General features: G+C 34.9%; 1 protein-coding gene across 7 annotated transcripts in view; it reads right to left on the bottom strand.

Annotated features, from left to right (window-relative positions):
• Window positions 1-21,937, bottom strand: part of LOC123534159 (autism susceptibility gene 2 protein-like) — a 172,946-nt gene that overhangs the window by 23,776 nt on the left and 127,233 nt on the right. For 4 of the 7 annotated variants that reach the window (XM_053518968.1, XM_053518965.1, XM_053518964.1 and 1 more), the window contains 6 exons: window positions 11,326-11,377; window positions 7,561-8,269; window positions 5,267-5,532; window positions 4,538-4,758; window positions 2,788-2,826; window positions 637-732 (listed from right to left, as the gene is read on the bottom strand). In XM_053518968.1, the coding sequence (XP_053374943.1) occupies window positions 637-732; window positions 2,788-2,826; window positions 4,538-4,758; window positions 5,267-5,532; window positions 7,561-8,269; window positions 11,326-11,377 (1,383 nt within the window). Of the gene's footprint in view, window positions 1-636; window positions 733-2,787; window positions 2,827-4,537; window positions 4,759-5,266; window positions 5,533-7,560; window positions 8,270-10,389; window positions 10,555-11,325; window positions 11,378-21,937 lie in introns of those variants that run through there. The other 3 variants (XM_053518967.1, XM_053518966.1, XM_045316255.2) reach the window with 2 other exon arrangements.

Genomic DNA, 21,937 nt, shown 5'->3' on the forward strand with positions numbered 1-21,937 from the left:
TATCCTGAGACAGCCTGTTAACAGCTTTTTATTACATGCAGTAAGCAGTACACATCTTTTTTTTTCATTTTCTATTTTATATGCAACATGTAAATCATGCATAATTTTCAAATACAAAATTGATTAATACAGATAAATATCTTTTTTTGTTTCTTTAAATCTATTTTTTCAAATGTTGTGTGATTATAAGTTGAACCATTTTGAATAAATGGAAATTCTTTTATCATAAAGTAAGACAGGGCATAACATAGTTGCTAAATTGATATCTGGCACAGGTAACTGGCTAATTATATGTCCTAGACATTGCATATCCATAATGTCGAATACAAGTGCCGACTCATTTATTTTACAAAAATTTAAGTTTTGTTAAATAAAAACATTTGATCATAGATTTCCTGAACTTTTGACAAGTGTTCATAAATCTATTTCTGCAACCATATTCAAATAGCGAACCTGTGTGAATCAAATCAGATCATAAACTCCACAGCTGATACCCCTACAACTGTGCTTCAATGCAATAATTCGGACTCGTATGAGTAACGTTTAATAATATTCTACAATACACAGTACGTGACTAACTGCATGCAACAATAAAACTGTCAACTACTGGAAGAATCTACGGACGTCAAGACTTACCGCTGAACTACGTGGGTGCTGGGGCATGATGGGTTTATCTTTACTTGCCGAGAGCAGTCGTGGGGCTGGCTCGGCAATTCCTGGTCTCGGTGTCAACTAAAAACGAACATGGCCAGTTAAAGCATACATAATTATTACAAACAGAAAAGTTCAACACGGACTGGGAGGCAGAACAAATAGAAACTGTTCTCTTTGAGGAAAAATTGTAACAGTCACACTGATGTTTTGAAATCATTATAATGCAGTTCTTAAAGTTTCAAGTCACTTTACACAAAAAAGTACCTTAGAAAATAACAGAATTCCATACTAAATGTTTAAATAAAAGAGTTTTCTATGTCAAGTTTATAAAAACATTAATTTTCATCATCAGTTTGCTTTGATGCACTAGGGACTTCATTGTTTCTTTCGATTCCAGGTGACTGAGGCACATTTGTTTTAGTATGTCGGGGAGTGGGGACGTGGTTTGACAGTGAGGAGTGGGCATTTGGGGATGACCAGGGGTGGGCGGGGTTTGACAGTGGGGAGTTGGCATCTGGGGATGACCAGGGGTGGGGCAGGGTTTGACAGTGGTGAGTGGGCACTGGGGGATGACCTGCTTGGACATATATGAGATCTCTGTTTCAACAAAGAGTAAAAATACATCTTGTTTCAAGAAAAAAAAAAAACAGAAAAAAAACAAATGCACATTAACAAAAAAAAACTTTTGGAGAAGCAATGTTTTACAGCATATTTAAGATGAAACTGTTGTATTTCAATTATCTGATCTCATCAAATACAGCCGAGCCAGACTTGGAGTGAGATATGGAAATGACATGATTACATGACATAGTGATTATTTAACAAGACATAATGACAGAGTATAGAGATAGCAATGAATCACTATAGAGAACAAATGTCTGCAAAAAACTTCGCTTGCATTTATATGTAAGCTCCGTTCAATTCTATAAAGCCTTTTTGTTGCTTTTTTATCCCTTTTGTTTTTCTCTCTCTTTTTTCATCTTGTTTTTCTCTCTTGATTGCATCTAAATGACATATTGCTTAATAACTTCAGAAAAGCAATAAAGAAGACAGGAGCCAATGACAAGTGGAAAGCATACCTGCCAAGTTTCATGAAAACCTTCCTCACTGCATAACTTTCAAAATTTGAGGAAAATGACCTTTGCTAAAAAAAAAATAAGACTGGTACACTCTATTTTGAATTGTGAAATAACAGTACAAATTTGTAACCAGTCAATGAAAAAAAAGTCTTATGCTTTTCCCAAAAGCTTGGCAGATATGATCCGAGCATGAAGGTATTTCAGCAGAAGATAAGCATTCACACCAACCTCCCACACAAATCTAAAGAGCAGAAACAGCAGAAATATTGCCAAAGACTTTATATTGGTTCTCCGTAAGAAACTGTGAACTGTGACAGTCACCTACATCTGCATGACAAGTTTTTGGTACAGACTGATAAATTTTTATGATTTTCCTTTTACATGCCGTTTTTATATGGGCATCAAACCCTTGTGCAACTTTGATATTTTCTCCTAAAATTGTAAAACTGTCTCTTTTATTTCACTTATATCTGCTCATACTATTATGAAGACCCTTAATCAGAAAGGTGGCCTCTTAGCCAAAAGGTAAAGGAAAAGTCATTTACATCACAACCACTTCATTAGTAGTTGGGATCCAATGTTATAAACTGGAGTTAGAACTCTAGCATCCAATTGGATATGAGAACTTTTTTTTTGAATTGACCAATGGCAAAGCAGCATTGACAGACTGGTTTCCAATCTCAGTTTTATAACATCAGACAAATGAAAGAACCATTCAGCTGGTTTGTAGAAAAGTGATTTTTACCAGGTGCCTGTCTTTGCATAACAAAACCTCTGATAGGCACCTGGTCAAAAGAAGAGCCAAATGACCAGTGCAGGATGGCTTCCTTACAGGTAAAACCTCCACCACTGCAAGACTCAAATGTCAGAATAGCAGAAAAAGATTCTATTTCAATTAGCTTTACCACTCAGCCACAGAGGCCACCTATAGGATAAAACAGTATGGTAGCAAGTAACCCAGTCCTCTCAACTGTTTGAGGACTTGGGTGGGGGAAAATATCACATCCATACTGTATGGCGCTTAAGAAAGATAGGAAATAGTTGTGTTACTTACACCCTGTCTGAAGAATGGATTGTTTGGAACTTTATCAAACTGAAACGAGAAAAATAAATAAATGTTTCATAGCAACTGTTAGCAGACTTCTGTTAAATAGTTCATTTGCTGGTATATGTTGTTGATTTTTTGCAAAAAGGAATGTTATTGGTTGGAATATAAATTCATGGATAGTAACTTTTACATCCGCAAAAATTAGTGCCCAATGACTAAAACGATGATTTTACACAATATTCAAAGCATAAGAAGACAATCACATGATATCAGATCTGATACAAGGATATCAGATTGTCACTAAATAACTTACAAATTGGACACTTTAAATGTAAATGCTACCAAAATACCAGTCCTGTTACATGATGCTACAACTAGTCTCCATTCTAGTCCTCTACTTTGTACAGGTCCCTGTTACATAATTTACAGTATTACCTCAAACATCCGAGGCAAGAATACCTCCATTCTCATTCATCAGATATTCGACATGGTACCCGAGATGAATCAGGGAACCATGGTAAACATCTGGTATGCAAGAATAGAATACCACATACTGAAACAATCAGGCTTTTAATGTACATTGATGTTTTCTCTATTGCCTCCCCTCTCACCCTACCCCACTAGTGTATCACCCCACCCACCACTAAATGTACTGAAATCTGATGTTGTGGTACAAATGTAGATTTGCGTCTGGAACTGTGAGGATGTTTGGATTTTTTTCTAGTTTCGTGCCCTCTCCTCTCTAACCCCCACCCCCAATTTATTAATACCTTTGTTTGTACTTATAGCATGCATATTTATCCCCCCACCCCCGATTTTTAATCAGCTGGTTAATAACCGCAGAAACACCTGCAATTAAAATTACCTGTCACTCAAAGCTGTGTCTCAGGATCAATCAAATACAAAGAAAACTTGGAGGAAACAAAATTCTCAAAAAACCATTCAATTTATAAATAACTACCCAATTTTTTTCTCAAACAATTTTCCCTGAAAAGTTCTCAGAATGTATGCTGCATCTCTTCAAACCCAATGAGGTCTATCAGTCAATTATCTACCAATATACGCCCCCTAGGGTACGTGCCAAGTACAACAATCCATTTTTTTTAGTAATTTACAATTTATCAACACTTTGCCCTATCAGGAATTTCATCTCGGTCTTATCGGATATATCAGTAGCGGAAAATCAAATTTTTTTTAAATGCCTTACTAGATCTAAACAAGCCGCAAAAGCGTTTTCACCTTTCAGCTGTAAAACACGATTGATATGGCAGACATTTTGTAAACATTTCTCCACATTAATCTTAATAAGAAATTTATGGGGTGCTTTTATACGAGTTCTAAGAGCTTCTGTTTAATTTCTAATCAAAGCCTGCGGGAGTGCTGAAGCTTTCTATAATCAGGTTCACATTTCTTTAATGCCAGATTATAAACAAATTGGATTGGGAACTACAATCATCAGCCAAGAAAAAAATTCTGCGGTAAATAAACAAAAAAATTCTTTTTATGTAAGACTTTTAAGAAAAGCAATTCCATTACACCCATTAAACCAGTTAATGTTGCTATTATGAAATTAATGCGATTTATACTTAATTACTACACCATAAACTTTTAGCAGGATATAAACTTCTTCACTTTACATCGACAATGGGGAAATTTCTCACAATTTTGGCGCAAATTGAACGCAATACAGCTGAAAATATAAATCGCGATGATGGTTTCGCAAGGACTACTTTTTTTAAATCATAAAAATATTTACCGGACTAGGCGTTGGCGTTGGAACTATTGAAGGTGCAGAAATTGGTGGCGGCGGCATTCCTCCATACGTATGTTGATGCTGATGCATGTGTTGGTGCTGATGTTGGTGCATATGTTGATGAATGTCAGCACGCATTAATGGCGGAATGGATCCCAGTAAAGATGACCGATCCTGTGATGCTAAAAATCTACGATTCAATTCTTCCCGTAGCAAATCTGGATCTGAAAAGAAGTAAAAAAAAAATCTGTGTTATCAAGCAACTCAAACTGTGGCAAACAATTACGCTTTACTTAATTGCTCTTTTTATTTTACTTTCCTTGCACTTTGCACAGTATCTGCAAACTCTATGTAGAAAAAGAGCCTGTTAGCACCAACAGTTACTTTACAGGTTGTATGACCTTTCCCATATGTCCATCGAAGTCTTTCAGTACAAAAACTTATAAACGAGCTCAGAAACTATGTAATATCATCAAACTGACAAAACCGTTTACCAACTGTATTAGCACCATAGACTATGCTCAAAGTACTTTACACTATCATCGACTCTTACGTAAAATGGAAGAGTAAGAATCCTTCATATTCGTGTAGGACTAATTCTCGTGGCTATCATGACTGCATCAATCCATAAAATTAAATCCAAACAAATAAATGAAATTCCCATACATTTTACTGTTAAAAGTTCAGTATGTTTTTATAACTGAAAGTACTTATTTTTTAATATAGACTTACTTGATATTGACAGTGGTGATTCTGCAGGTATATGTGAAGATGGTGCGGCACTTAGAGATCCTGGTATCGGTCCTCCTGGGAGCCCTAGGGGCAACGGTGGAGCAAACATGTTAGGATGCGGCTGAGGGGTGGAAGGATGTTGGTGCAATGAGGGGATCGCACTGGATCCTGGGAATGTTGGAGTATGACTAGGTGTGGAATGTATTGGGTGAAGTCCGGGGCTTGGCCCTAACGGACTGTATAAACTGCCTGTAGATGGCCCATGTCTGAAACAAAAGAAATCATTATGTAAATGTAAGAACGCAAGCAAAAAAAACCAAATCCCACCTAGTTAGAATCAACTTAAATCAATTTACCATGAAATAAAAGATGTGGTAATAGATTATTTATGTTTTTGCAACATTACTAGTATAATTATATAATTAATTCTTCCTGTTTTATGTTCAATACACATACTACATTTACCAGCAGTAAAAACAAACACAAAAATCCTTGACATTTTGTCACAAAAAAATATCAAGTTCTGCATTTATAAAAAGCCCCTTTTTAATAATTAAGATATTTTTTATTGGAATGCCAGTCGCACAAAAAATATACCTCGCCTACCACACACTGTTTAAATTTTAAACAAAGACGGCAAAAAACGGAAAGGAAGTACTTTTCAAGCGATACATCATTTCGGAAAACATTAACAGCATAACAAGAATTTTTCCAACTGACATTATAAATTAATTGCAGGTTTGAACGATTAAACAAGTCATGCAATGCATGTTTTTACACCATATTTGCAAATTTATTCCCCAGTCGAATCAACATAACACAGCTCATGTTACTGTAGCCAACGCATGTCAACACAACATTAACGACTTAATTAGCTAAAGATAATTTGTTATAGCTTGTAGATCATGCTGTTCACCACATGAATAATTGCCTTTAGTGCATATTTTACTTGTGAAATATTCATTATTATTACTAACATCTTTTCAATCTTCGTGTACTTACAACAGTAACGTAGACCTCTAAATTTTCCATTAAAAAATTTTAACGTGCAAAAATCATATCGGATGTCTGACATCATTTATGATGTTATTGTAACATTTAAAGTTCTTAAAAGAGATTTCACTCACTTAAACTCGCAAAAAAAAATGTTTATAACATTTGAAAATGATGCAGTTCATGATAAAAAATACTATTAGCACATCGCTGAGAAGTACTAACTTGTTCTTTTGAAGAATATCACTGTGTTCCTAAGGTTGCATAATACCGTTAACAGAATCATGCATATTTCTCTGTACAAAATTAACGTAATAAAGTAAACTCAGATACTTTCAAGAGTCTAAAAGTTTGTTAATTTCTTTCAAGGAGATTATACAATATTTGACAACAATTTGTAAAAGAAAGAGTTCAATGACACATTAAAAATGGTGAAAAAGAAAAAATGAAAATCTGACTACAAACGAAAAAGACATAACCATTTGCATACAATCCATGTAATGGAACAGCAGCCATTTTGGGCACAGTCACATCATCACTCTTTCCTTATATGGGCATTACCATATATGGTAAATCAATTAATACTAACTTAAAGATAATCATATATTTATCTTAGTTCCACTTTGAACAATATAATTTTGCCAAAAATACTTTATTTGGTTATGCCTAAATTAGGGAAGGATAAGTCACTACACCCAAAATAGCTGCCACAGGTTTGCAAGGTAGAATATTCGCAATGTTTAACCAACTCTTTGACTATTTATAACAATACCATTTCTGCAAGCATATGTTTTTGAGAATACAGTAGGTAAGAGAAAGATAAATCCCTAAAAAAATTCTGACTTTATGGTAATCTTTAAAAGAAGCTTTTTTCATACTTCAATAAAATAAAAGATGCAAAATGTATGGACCGACTCCTTTCAACGTGTGACATTTCTACTATGCACATAATGAGAAAGTAAGCCCCGTATTTTGCTGCGCAACACTCGTCACCAGATATGTAACACCAACTTGTCAACCCGGTAATTAATGTTGCAAGTTTCCTGCCTTAATGTTTTAAAACTGCAGATTTGGTCATTTATGCCTCACTTTTATTTCACAATATCAACAGACAACCAATGTATTGGCATTGTTAGCATTCATACTTGACAGATGGTTATATTTCAGAGATAATGTTGCTGAATATCATCAAATGTTCAAAGTTGTTTTTCTGGTTCAATATCGATTACAATCCTACATTAGAGTATAGAACAAACAGGTGAAATAAAATGTGTATTAACTAGTGCCAACAGTATACTAACCCAGGATATCCTGGCGAGAAGAAAGACTTTGAGACAGCGAGACTCGGAGGTAATTGTTGGTAAGCCTCTCTTTCACGTGAATCCTCACGACGGGGCGTCTTTGACCTTGACGGTGGTGTAGGTCTACTGGACTCGCGGTTAATCACAGGGTTGCTTATTACTGATGGTACTGATGTTGACGTTGTCGATGCTGGTAACAACTGGTGGGATACTGGTTTATGACGTGGTGGCGATGGCAGTCGGGACGATTTTGTAAGCGGTGGTGGCGATAATTGCCGACGTTTTATCACGGATTGGAAATTGTTTGTATGACTTGTATGATCCTTAGTAATATTATTGTTATTGTTATGAATTTTTTGTTGATTTGATTGTGTTGAGTATTTATTGTCTACAGACGAATATTTATTTTGCACTGTCGTAAATTTATTCTCTACTGACGTCACTTTGTGACAAGACTGATGAACATTTTGCTGATGATGATTATGATGATGCAGGTGCTGACTGCTACTAGTCGTATTCACGATATGGTGTGCAGTAGTTACATTGGCACTTGTCGTCGTTAGACTGCTTGTAACTAGAGATATACAGCTAGTTGTCGTGGTGACAATGGTTGCAGTAACATCACTTCCTGTTGTTGTATGCGTTGCCGTGGTGATTGTTGCACTATGAGTCGATACTGGTGGCAGAGGGGAAGCTATGTTTCTCTCACCTGAAATCATACAGTAACATATCAGTTAGTTTCTGTTATATAACGAAAGAACCTAGAAGCCAAAAATCAATTAACTGAACAACGACTTGCCAACAGAACGAGTAACGTCCAAAATAAAACTTCACACTTTTAGTTTCAACTCGGTCTTTTGAATACTACGGGACTCAAACACACAATATCCTGGGCGAGTGACCAACACCGCTTCCTGTGCTTCAACCCGCAGATGTGACCCTCCCTTCTCTAAAGGGCAACCAAATAATGCATATCCAGAATGACTCACTGCTATTCAGGATTTCAATAATAATCAAGCTGAAAAAAAAATTAAATTCAACCCAACTAATTTTAGTGAAACAGCAAGATACTGCAATAATATTACATAATTTCTGTTTCCAAATTAACTTTACATCTTATTATTATCCCCTAAAGCAGAATACTGCTGCCAAAACATCAATTTTCTGCCATATTTTCTCTCTCCAACATATTAGATGATATTACAAACACCTACTGATATCAAATTCTCTCCACAGCTTCTATAAATTGGCAGAATGTTGCCACTAAAAACATGCATTTAATACTGCAGCACATTATTAGCCAAATAATCTTTTTTCAAGGACCCCACTTGTGTTTTATGGCTGCCAAGTAATGGAGTTCTAACAGGAAATCTCTGGGGTTTACAAGTGTCTAATCAAAATCCATTCTGTCAGTTTTGATAAAGCTATCTCCTGCTCAACAAGCACTTTACACCCTTTTTTTATGAGGCTACTTTTTTTTCCATAGACAGGCGGCTGTGGTTTCTATCTCTATTCGTTATTTATTATATTATACCAGATTTATTCAACACCCTCTTCATTATAAACAATGTTCAAAGGTGCTTTTCATAGTACATACAATGGCACTCACTCAAGGAGCCAAATCCAACCTGTACCAGGATCTGACCACAGGGGTACCAGATAGGGGTACCAGGATCTGACCACAGGGTCAGAGCGAGAGAAAACTCCAATTTTTTACTTCTTCCCTTCATATTCATTGATCTAAGTATTTTTCACTGCTCAATCGAAACTAATAAACAAGCAAACTAAAGCTTCTTTTGAGAAAAGCGCAACTTCCACAACTACCTAATCATCTAGATTGGCATTTCTTCTCCATTATGAATCTGAGTCAACCATGCACCAAGACCTGTATCACTGGCATCAGTATTTTCGGTAATTCAAGGGTCATTTTTCTGTAGTGCCTAAGCCGATTTGGCTAGTTATCGAACCTGGCCAAGGACTTATTGTCCAACACATTTTGTTCAAGTTTGGTGAAGATCTGATGAGAACTGTTCCACTTAAGAGCGCAGACAAAATTTGTGACAAACACACACACACACACACACACAGAAGTAAATAACATAATTACCATAAAGTGATCTGAAGGATAAGTGTTCAACTAATCAAAATCTTTAGAATATTCCACAGACCAATGATATGATACAAACCTGATTACAGTATTCTCAGGTAACTTTGAAATGACAGTACATCAGGATAAAAACATATACTGGTAAATAAGGACACAACAGAGCAGACGCAGTGGTCCAGTGGTAACAGTCTGACTACGAAACTAGGGGTTGTTAGTTCGAGCCCCCGCTTCTCCAACTAAAAGTTACTGACATTGGGATGAGAGTCCCATGTATGGGTGCTTTACACCTGGCACGCTAAAGAACCAGCGAAGCTTCTGGAATTGGAGCATCTTCTGTATCTTGCACAACCTCCCACTAAGATTATTAACAATCCCATATTGGTTACCGCTGGCGACTATAAATAAACTTATATACAAACAAACTAAGGACACAACTTGTAACAACAGTAGTTAACAGCTAAGTATTCAGTATTTCAGTTATTCTGTTTTCAGTTATTCAGTATGCTGGACAGTTAACCTTTTAAATTGGTGTTTCTTGACTCCGACCTTGCTCAACGGACGTATTCTCTACACGTGACAACTTCCCAATATGAATCAGGGGTAGAGTACAAATGATTTCAGACATGCTGCCTTCTGTCACTATTTGAAAATTTACCTTTAGGGATCCAACACGCAACCTCACAATTTCTTGTGCCAAGTATCAAAAAACATTAAAAATTTACCACTTAAATCCATGTGCTCTCTATTCAGTTTTTTTATAGAACATTATCGAAGACCTCTCAAACTTCAAGTTGAAGTGCAAGAATCCTGATAAAAATCCTGCGCTAACCCCATACGAAGATGGTCTCTGACAGCTCATATGGCGCAGCGCTCCCGCACTCTAATCAATCAAAAACTAAAACACATTTGGAACACTTCAGACTTTAACCACCAGCTCTTTGTACTTTCTCAAGCTTGTCGAGTGTAACTTGTATTTGATTGCCTACTATTCATTTGTGGCAGAAGTAGGCCCTTAGCAAGTCAAATAGCTCTTCAAATACACTTGAATAACACTTAACCATTCTTACGGAAATAGTGGCGTTGTCATAGAAACATCATTCTGCTCAACAAGGCCTAAGAGGTTTTCACATGACAATGTTGAGTGGTTTATTAAGGACATCAGTCTGGCAATTTTAACCTGAAACTGGGGGTGTTATCTTTGTTATTTCATCAACAACAAGTTCTTACAGTGTACAAACTTCCTATTTCCACACACATCACTAATTGTGTTGTTTCTAATGTGTCATGTTTTTCAAAGAAAAGAATCTGAGGCCAAAAGCTGACAAGAGGTTCTTATTAGAGGGGGAAAAAAATGTAAGAGGATTTCTTTTTTTTTTCTGTTGGGTTTAACATCGCACCAACACAATTATAGGTCATATGGAGACTTTCAAGCTTTGATGGTGGAGGAAGATCCCAGGTGACGGGCCCAGGTGCCCCTCCATGCATTATTTCATCACGAGGGGGTACCTGGGTAGAACCACCGACCTTCTGTACAGAATATTTCAACACTCCGAGTGAGACTCGAACCCACATCGACGAGAGGCAAGTTAATTTAAGTCAACAACCTTAACCACTCGGCCAAGGAGGCCCCCAAATGTATGGGGAAGTTATTGACTTACATGTAATACTGTTATTGACTGGCTTGAAGATATCCAAACTTGCATCTGATGCCTGAAAATATACGAAAAACAGCATTTGAAAATATGCTAGAACAAAATTACTGTTATGGTCAATCAAGACAGATAAAAGAGTTGTGGACATCTCATATTAACCCTTACCCTGCTTAATTTCTAAATTGGACTGGTCCATTATTCAATGTAGGCAGTACCACTTATTATTGAAAGGGGTGTTCACTGAAAATTTACTGACTGAATAATGAACAGTGCAGACCATGATCAGACTGCACGGATGTGCAGGCTGATCTTGGTCTGCAATGGTCGCAAAGGCAGAATCACTTGCCGCCAGCAGGCTAAGAGTTAAAACCTGCTAATATAAACACGAGTAGATGCCATATTTAAGAAATAATTTATAGCAAAACCGTGTTTGAACACTAATTTATGTACGATGGGCAGTTATATGTCGGGCGTAATAATTTCAGGAGGGCCAGCCATCGTGAAATTATTTCCGGCGACGTATATATAACCGCCTGAGAGCATAAATAGTGTTCTAATAAATCTTTTATTGTAAAATTTAGATAAAATATTATAGAACTGTTTACTGGCGAATGTGTATGGCACCAAATGGTAGGTAGTCATGTTCCTTTGTTTATACACGCCAGGACCGCAAATGGTAATACATCTTGTGGAACAGTTCTATTAGGACACAAATGGTGGCGAATTATTCTGCACTGAGCTAATAACGAACTACGTGTGTGTGTAAATTAATTAAGGCAGTTATGCTATGTGACATTTCGTTTTAAACATGTTTAATATTTGATCAAATTTGAAAGCACTATTTCTCGATGCATATATGGCGCTAAATATCATGTCGACATGACGTCAACATAATATCCTTGTGATGATTAAAGCTGTGTTAGTCATTTTAAATTTCTTGATAATGAAGATCTTAATTACATGTTTCTCCTTGTTGAAACTGAAAATGAGCTACCTTAAGCTGAAAAACGCAATACAAGAATTCATCATCGCTCAGATATAAATTGTCATTAAAGGGCCATTACCACAAGCACTAAATTCATGGAAATTGTGTGGTTACTTTTATAATCCAAGAAATTAAATCCTAATGAGCAACTGAAAGTCAACTTTCATTTTCTCTATGAGGTGAAATCCTCAAATTAATGTCCCCATGAAATAGCCATATAAGGCAAAACCATGAATTTTCATGCCCCTGAAAATAAAAATGTTTTCTGGGTATAATAGTATCTTGTTATTACAGACAATTGAAGGCTCATCTTCAGCTTAACTACTAAGAAACCTTCTTGCATATACAATGGCATTTATTTTCATAATTAAAACAATAATTTTTTACAACTCCTGCCCTTAAAACTCTTTTTCTCTTGAAAAAATATTTATCTATGTGACTCAGAGTTCTCCTATATGATAAAAATCACTCTGTCTGGGTTTGTTTAAACAAATCATCCATCCACCTTTAATTTGCCCATGATGACAACAATATTGACACAACACTTCACAACTTACACTGTACTCTTTAGAGATACAAGTGTAATATTGATCAAAAAATTGTGAAATATTACACCCTCCATTTATTCATTATCAAAAATGGGATCTATTAAGTGAAATATAGCATGCTATCTCTCTTTTTATTGTGCAATGTTACATTGTCTAGAGGTAAAATATCACCTGTGATATGGTTATTAATTGCCACGGAGACAATATAACAACCTTTAAAACAACTGAAATATAACATTGTAAATTAATCTGCAACAAAACATCTCTTTTATCAGTAGAAAGGTTAATTTGTCTGGTTATCATACAAAATTAATTACCACAAAACCATACATAAACTTACAAAACCAAACAAAAAACTAAAGAAAATTCTGATTGGAAATACATAGAAACTGGTCTTTCTTAGTTCTATTTCTATGCAGAACTTGTCATGCTGGGTATGATTGATTCTGACTTTGCGACCTGTGAAGATCATGATCAGCCTGCAAATCCATGCAGTCTGATCAAGATCTGCACTGTTCGTCATTTAGTCAGTTTCTTTTTGGTAAAGTTAATAGTACTTTCCAAATTGAAAGACGGACAAGTTCATTACAGAAATTTAGCAGGGTATGTAAGGATTAAAAACAAACTGCAGTGCCAAAGGAATCAGAAAGCTTTTCTGAAACAGAAAAAGAAAAAAGAAAATTGATTAATAGAGACCTCTGAGAGCAATAATTCACTTGTTGAAGCTCCATTAGAAAGTAAACAAAGAAGCAGACTCTGATCTAATGAGAAAACAAATAGAGATAATTTGTCAGAAATATCTCCATAATTTTCCAATTTTCCTAACAATTTCCACACTAATTGGTTTCATTCAAAAACCTGTGTGTTTTTATTAGGAGGAATAAAGTCATTTCCATTTTGTCTCTACAGGATTCTAAGAGGGAAAAAATTATCTTTAAAAGTTCTCTCAAAACAGGAAAGAATCTGAACCAGTCTATGAATCACAGCAAGAAATAACAAGCATAAAGTGTGCCACATTTCCTATCAAAAAGATGGTAAGTCTCCAACTTTCTCCTGAATAAAAATCATGCTAATACTAGTCTAAAACACTGCCATTGGTCAATTTCAAAATAGCTGTTCAAAAACAACCAGTCAGAAAGCTGACAACTCAGTGTTACCAGTTAAGTAAAGAGTGTCATTTGAAGGCCAGTAAACAAGAGCACCGCCTTGCGGGTGCTGACGCTCATCTGATTTTTTTTGTGTAATAGAAATATTGTCCTACCCATGATTTTCTAAGTCTAAAAAGGGCCATCATTCTTGCAAAAAGCAGGTTAGAGTTATGTTTCTTGATGTTCAGTGTCCACTTATGATGGTGAAAAACTGTTGCAAGTTTTAAAGCAATAGCTTTGATAGTTTATGAGAAAAGTTGACTTAAACATAATACTCAACCAAGAAAATTATTTTCTAAGTCCAAACAGGGCAATAATTATTGCAAAAAGCAGGATGGAGTTATGTTGCTTGCTGTACAGGGTCAGCTTATGATGGTCAACAAGTGTTGCAAGTTTCAAAGCAATAGCTTTGATAGTTTAAGAGAAAAAGTTGACCTAAACATAAAACTTAACCAAGAAATCTGATATTTTCTAAGTCCAAAAGGGGCCATAAATCTTGCAAAAAGCAGGATGGAGTTATGTTTCTTTCTGTACAGGGTCAACTTATGATGGTGAACAAGTGTTGCAAGTTTTAAAGCAATAGCTTTGATAGTTTAGGATAAAAGCTGACCTAAACATAAAACTTAACCAAGAAAACTGAATTTCTAAGTCCAAAAGGGGCAATAAATCTTGCAAAAAGCAAGATGGAGTTATGTTTCTTGATGTACAGGGTCTGCTTATGATGGTGAACAAGTATTCCAAGTTTCAAAGCAATAGCTTTGATAGTTTAGGAGAAAAGTTGACCTAAACATAAAACTTAACCAAGAAATCTGATATTTTCTAAGTACAAAAGGGGCCATAAATCTTGCAAAAAGCAAGATGGAGTTATGTTTCTTGCTATACAGGGTCAGCTTATGATGGTGAACAAGTATTCCAAGTTTCAAAGCAATAGCTTTGATAGTTTAGGAGAAAAGGTGACCTAAACATAAAACTTAACCAGGCAACGCCGACGCCGACGCCAACAACCGCTCAAGTGATGACAATAACTCATCATTTTTTTTCAAAAAATCAGATGAGCTAAAAATGAGTTTGACAACCAGTCGCACAATGTAACCTTACCATTGGTCAATTTCAAATTTTTGCTAAAAAAACAACCTGAGTTTGAGAATGGTCTCCAAACTCAAGTTTTATCAACTTGGGCCCTACACAGTGTACTTAGACCATACTCAGCTGTTTGAAAAACACAATTTGAGCAATGTGCAAGTGAGGTAACCAATGGGACATTAGAAAAACCAAGAGTAAGGGAATCATTCTGATCCATTTGCAACAAATAAAATGATACTTCTATGTTGCCAGCTGTCACATATTGATTGTGAGCATGGATGAAATATATATACATATCTATTTCCATATAATCTTTATAGGCATAGACAACAATGGCTGTAAACCTGTTGCCACTTTTAACGAGGAAAAACTTTGTTACTTGGAGCCACATATCAATGAGATTTATACCCTAAGGACACTTGATCATAGAAGAAACTGAATTTGCAACCAAAATGGAATGAATCAAGATTAAAATACATAAAGTAATCATTTCCAAATATTGACCTGAAGTAAGAAATACAAGCAGCCGTATCTGACTGAGACTTATTCGAGACCACACATGCACGCAAAAGTTACTTCGAGGTCATTTCAACTCTCCCTTTTGCACCAGATCTATTTATAGTTACATGATCTGAAATAACCTTCTTACAAATTGGAATAATGAAGATAATAATGATAACAAATTCATCTTCTCAAAAATTTGCAAAAAAGCACTATTCCTGAATTTAAACAAGCATTAAATCAACTTGAGGTACATATTGCAAAAAAAGCTCCTAGTTAAAAGCAATGCAAAAAATACCAATTTACATCAGCAGGTTACTGTTGGAGGGTTTGTGTTTGCCTTTGAAACCTCTCATGTTTCAGTTGGTCTATTGATCAGTGGTCAGTGGTCAGTCATCTCTCTAGGGTAATTATATGGTTAATAACCTTGCAAATACAGGCAATTTCTGACCAACTGACCTCGTCAACACTGTCAGGTCAAATAAGGACACAGCTTAGACTAAGTGAAGAGAATGGTCAAAAGATTCCACCAATTTATACAAAACAAAAATAAGTATTTTCTACCAAATCAAAGAGCCATCTGCTCAGTTAAATAAAAATATATATATCTAATACACAATTTGGCGAAAGGTCCCCATAAAAGAAATTTGCAATATTTTATGTACTCTAGCTAGCAATACAGAACACGTATACATAAGCATCTTTTCATACTGAACGAGCTAACTAAAACGCGACACTCATTTAATAATTCATTTTGGAGAGGCACAAATTTAAGATTCTTTTTATCACAAGTTTGGCAGCGAAATAATCTTCTGTCTTTACCTATTATAGACAAAGTCAACTCAACAAAAACATCCCAACCTCAAAATGTAATAATGACACCAGATAATATCAAAGTATGACATGCTCCAATGAGTCAAACATGTCATAACAATTATTTAATCCTTACCCTGCTAAATTTCTATAATGAACTGGTCCATCATTCAATTTGGGCAGTACCATTTACTGTTAATAGGGGTGCCTATCAAAAAAATACTGGCTGAATGGCAAACAGTGCAGATCTTGATCAGACTGCACGGATGTGCAGGCTGATCATGATCTACACTGGTCGCAAAAGCAAAGTCAATCGTATATAGCATGATATTAGGGTTAAAGTCAATGACTGTTTACATTTTCATGTCTGTGAAAAAAAACTGCACTTGCATACATTTACAATAATTCCCTGGTTTCTGTCTGTTTCCAAAAATAAACGAACAAAACTCAGACCAATCATCTTGTATGCCGGCAGCAAATGGATAACTAACCCTTTCGATCATTCCAAATGTTTTTTTCTCACAGAATACCAGACTCCTCTGCTGCACAAAAAAAAAAACAGCAAGTTCAGAGGAAAAAAACACCGACCTCCCATTAGTTTGCCTATCTCTATAATATCTAAGTAATCTGTCCCTCCACACAAATAAACAGACAAGTTGCATGTTATTTCAGGCTTGTCTGTTGATAAATAAACAAATTTTCCCTGACAGCATCGCTGACTGACAGTTTCTTAATTGAATTACTCCAGTTTTTATCAACAAATTATGGTTAAAGAGAGCAACAAACAAACCTAGCACTGGCTGGGAAAATTGATAACTACCATTCCTTTATTATCTCACTTGGAATGTTAAAGTTTCCTTAAAATTCCATCTGTTACATTTAAATATTTCAAACAAAAAATTTTTCCTGAGATTATTCTAAGCTCAAAAATCATTTAATACCATGAGCGTAACACTTTGTAGTTTCAGGGAACAACAAGCTATCATGTAATTATGTAAGCAAACTTCAAATTCTAAATAATAAATAGCAATATTATGTATTCATTTTATAACTTTGTCTGCTGGTACAACTAGAAAACCCGAGAAAACTAAACCACGCGGGAAAATCTATTTTAGAGCTTTCTTATACAATTATGACTACTTTATCGTCACCATATTTTTTACAAATTTTACCAATATGACGTAAGCCTGTCTGGTTAGTTTGTTTGGAAGCACTCATTATACAATCAATGTAGCAGATCTGAGTTCGATTCCTATGTGTCGCAATTAAATACATGTCCTTGTTGATGACTTTATACAAGACGAATGCATCCGCACACTCCAAGAACACTAGGTTAACAGAACACCATAAAACATCTGTAGTACAAATAACAGGAAAACGAAGGGATTGATTGGTGCTTTAACTTTGTATCCAAATAAGTGGAATATTCCAATAACCAGTATTCAAATAAGTGGAATATTCCAATAAACAGTATCCAATTAAGCAGAATATTCCAATAACCAGTATTCAAATAAGTGGAATATTCCAATAAACAGTATCCAATTAAGCAGAATATTCCAATAACCAGTATTCAAATAAGTGGACTATTCCAATAAACAGTATCCAATTAAGCAGAATATTCCAATAACCAGTATTCAAATAAGTGGAATATTCCAATAATTAGTATCCAATTAAGCAGAATATTCCAGTAACCAGTATTCAAATAAGCGAAATCAACTGTACTGCAGAAACATCACAACAAACACCAAACAACCACAGGACAAATCATTCATTTAACTGACAGCTGCAAAATCATCAACAAAGATGAAAAGATGGAAAAAATAAACAAATAAACAAACACAAACTGTTAATTAATAGGAAACATGAATGGTATGATAAAGAAAATCTGTAACAGATTCTACGTTCCTGGCAAACTCATTATTCCACGCATTTCTTGCATTTCTTACATGCGTAAATATTTCATTTCGTCTTTGATTTCATACGGAACATTTAGAACTATGCCAAAAACCCTGAAAATGAAATGTGACTATCAGGCAAGAAAGTGTGTGATAAAACAAATTATTACACTGTAAAATCATTAGTATTTGTTGGGGACTACTTTTCGTGGATTTTATGATTGCATCACTTTAAGAAAATCTTTAAAAGAAAAAAAGAAAAAAAAATCCCAATTCATTTTATCATCAAAATCTACAGATTTTATTCCCGAAGAAATATATATAGCTATTTCATTCAAACATCCACAAAATTTTCTTTCCATAACATGAAATTATTAATAATGTAATGGGTAGTTTCTACCAGCTGAATACAAACATTTCATTCCTGGTAATAAACACAAACAATTCTCTTCCAATCCACAGACAGAATTTCCTACTTAGGTTGAATTCCCGACCTTAGGTAAATAAACACTATTTCTGACAAATCCACAAACAGAGACAGTTACTGTGCAATCATTAATACTCGTGGGGGACTAATTTTCATGGATTTCGTCGACGAGTCAAATCAGTCAATCCACGAAATTTAATCCCAACGAACAAGTAAAATTCCCATTCATTTTATGTTCAAAAGTTCAAATCCATGAATTCATATACGCTGTTTTGACCAAAACCACAAAATTTCATGCTCACGAAATAATTGATTTTACAGTATATAAAAATATATTAATAAGTTTCAGGTTGATGTACACTTGTAATAAATCCCTAATATCCACACGAATCCACATAATTTCCACCCAATCTGCAGACATATCACAGACATGTCATTCATTTCTGGTCCACAAACATTATATTTCCCGGTGGAAAACAAAGTTCTTGTCAATAATCTTTAACACACTTACTCCACAAATAAACCCACACATTTTTACTCTTTTGCTGATCCACACATATATTTCCATGTTCAACCAATATAAAATCCACTGTGATCCACAAACTTAACAATTTCATTTATATTTATCATCCACAAACACATTTTAAGTTCATCCACAAACATCTATCTGTCTGCAATAAAGCTAATCGCCTTGTGATCCACAAGCACATTTAAATAATCTTAGCACCTACAAATTCATGTTTTGCATATTCTCAAATTTTCTTTAAATTTCTGACAATTATATTAGTTAAATCTATTCCAAAAGAGCACACCTCTGTTCATCAATTCTCTTTGAATTTTGTATGGTGCTCCAAATTTCCTTTCTGAACAGTGAAGGTTTCAAGACTATCCAAATGGGTTTGATTTTAAATTTACTATACCTATGTTCTATATACATTAACTTTATGCCATATCCACAATACACTCAAACCTGTCCTGATAAACACCTGCTGTAACAGAGACCACTGTCACTCAAGGATTACTACAGTGAAACCTGTATTAAGCAACCGGCTGAGCCAGCCACACAACTGGCTGCTTAAGACAAAATGAAAAGAGAACAAAAAATCAATTTAGGAAATTTAATTGGGCTATATTCATAGGACGTACCAATAAAACAGAGAGAAAATGGAAAAGATGTAGACAAAGAAACCATATCGATGGCTTGGCGCAAAACCGGTCCATCTGACAATTTTTCACAAAATCACTTTTTTGCATATTTGGATAAAGCATGATGAGACACACATTCTCCGAAAAAATTGTGAAAAAAAGTCTTATTAATTAATTACATAATTTCTAATTAGCAAATAGGTCTATCTGAATCTTATCAAATTTGTAATGCAAAATAGGTCCATCTGCACTTGGTCTTGTTTTGCATTATAATCTGACTTATCTCTTAAAGTCTTTCTGCACTTGGGCTTATTTTACACTGATGTTTTCATAGAAAATGATAATGCTAATGCTAGATTAACCAGTTAGCTGTTTAAAAATTACTGGAATGTAAGTTTCAGCTGACAGAAACATACTTAATTAATATATATAGATTTTAAGACCAAAAAATAAGCTTACATATTAGTAATCTGTTATTATAATCTGATTGAGTACCTGATAAGGTAATCAAATGTCACTTAAGTAAAAGTAACAGTGTCATAGTTGCCTTTCATTAAACACATGAAGTGTTGCTTTTTTCTGCCAACTCTTACTGTGATAGAAAGCTTGTCAGTTGAGCATTAGTGCTATATAGTATCTTCTTATCAGATTTTATTTCTCAAAGACAAGCCTGTTGACAAACTATATTGTATAATGTTCATTTCAGACCTAGTCCTTTTTATACTCTACAGTAGCATTTATCTTTTAATATTATCTGTATTTTGAAGTTGAATTATAACTAGAACCTTGAATTTCGACTGTGCAAAATGGCATCAGATAAGGTAAGAATTGTTTTATTGTTCCTTTAATACATATTCTGAATGCTAAGTCAGGATAAAACATGCAAATAGAATCAACTTTTGCATTAATTAATAAGTCATTACCAGTAATATAACCTTAGGAAAAAAAGAAAATGCTTTCCTTCTTGATAATAATTCAAAATGAATATTAAAGTTTTATTATATTTATGATTTAGTAATATTGTTTACAGATAGATATTTTTTTTTATTATAAGTTGTTCTGTTGGTTTTATAGCTTTAAATCTTTTATTTCATTTCAGTTCAAAATGGAAGTTCAAGCATCTTTGCACCAAGGCGACCAAAGCTTTATGGGTGCAGGCAAACAGTGTACCTGTAACAGCCTTGTTGCCGCCATATACAGCAAAGAAAAACATCCAACAGATTGGATATCATCAGATTTAGACACAATACTTACAGAAGGGGACAAACTGTATCTAAATCTTGAAAAACCAAACGACCATCTCTTGGTATCTGAACTACCAAAAAGTGTGATGTTTCAAAACTCAAAATATCCTGTGGTATTTGATCTACCGTGCTGTGGGACACTTGACAGGAAGGATACGGAATATCCCTTATGACATTGGAAGATTCAGTGCAGAAAGTAGAAGACTTAGCACTACTAACTGTTGGATGCTATACTGTAACAATACTTAAACGAGATGACAAAGTGTTTATGTTCGATCCACACAGTCGCAATGAGCTTGGAATGTCATGTGTTGATGGAAAAGCCATTTTAACCAAACACCAAAGTCTTGTAAATCTGTGCCAATTCATTAGACATCTAGCTGCAACCACATTACCAAAGGCTGATTCTGGTTTGTTTGAACTAACCCGGATTATTGTTACTTCTGCAGAATTAGAAGAATCTTATAGTAGTGATGATGACTTTGACGCTTTCTCAACTATCAGTGATGGTGAATACGACTGCACCTTGTATGCTATAAGTGAAAACTTGAAGGACAAAGTAAATGAAATTGAAAAGGAGTTCCATGAGGATTCTCAATCTGAATTTGATTTGTCTTATGCAACTGAAGGAAGTGATCTAAGTAGTGAAAGTGACATCTCCACAGATCAGTCATCATATACTGAAAATACAGGCTCCCCAGTAGCAAACAGAATGGAAGGTGCTTCTCTAACTTCACCACACAGGGAACAACTATTCAATGACTCATTCATTGATGAAATAATTCTGCAAGGACTTGCAAATGAATCAAGCCTTTCATTAGATCTTTT

Source organism: Mercenaria mercenaria, chromosome 12 (genome assembly GCF_021730395.1).
Source record: "Mercenaria mercenaria strain notata chromosome 12, MADL_Memer_1, whole genome shotgun sequence".
Classification (NCBI taxonomy): domain Eukaryota; kingdom Metazoa; phylum Mollusca; class Bivalvia; order Venerida; family Veneridae; genus Mercenaria; species Mercenaria mercenaria.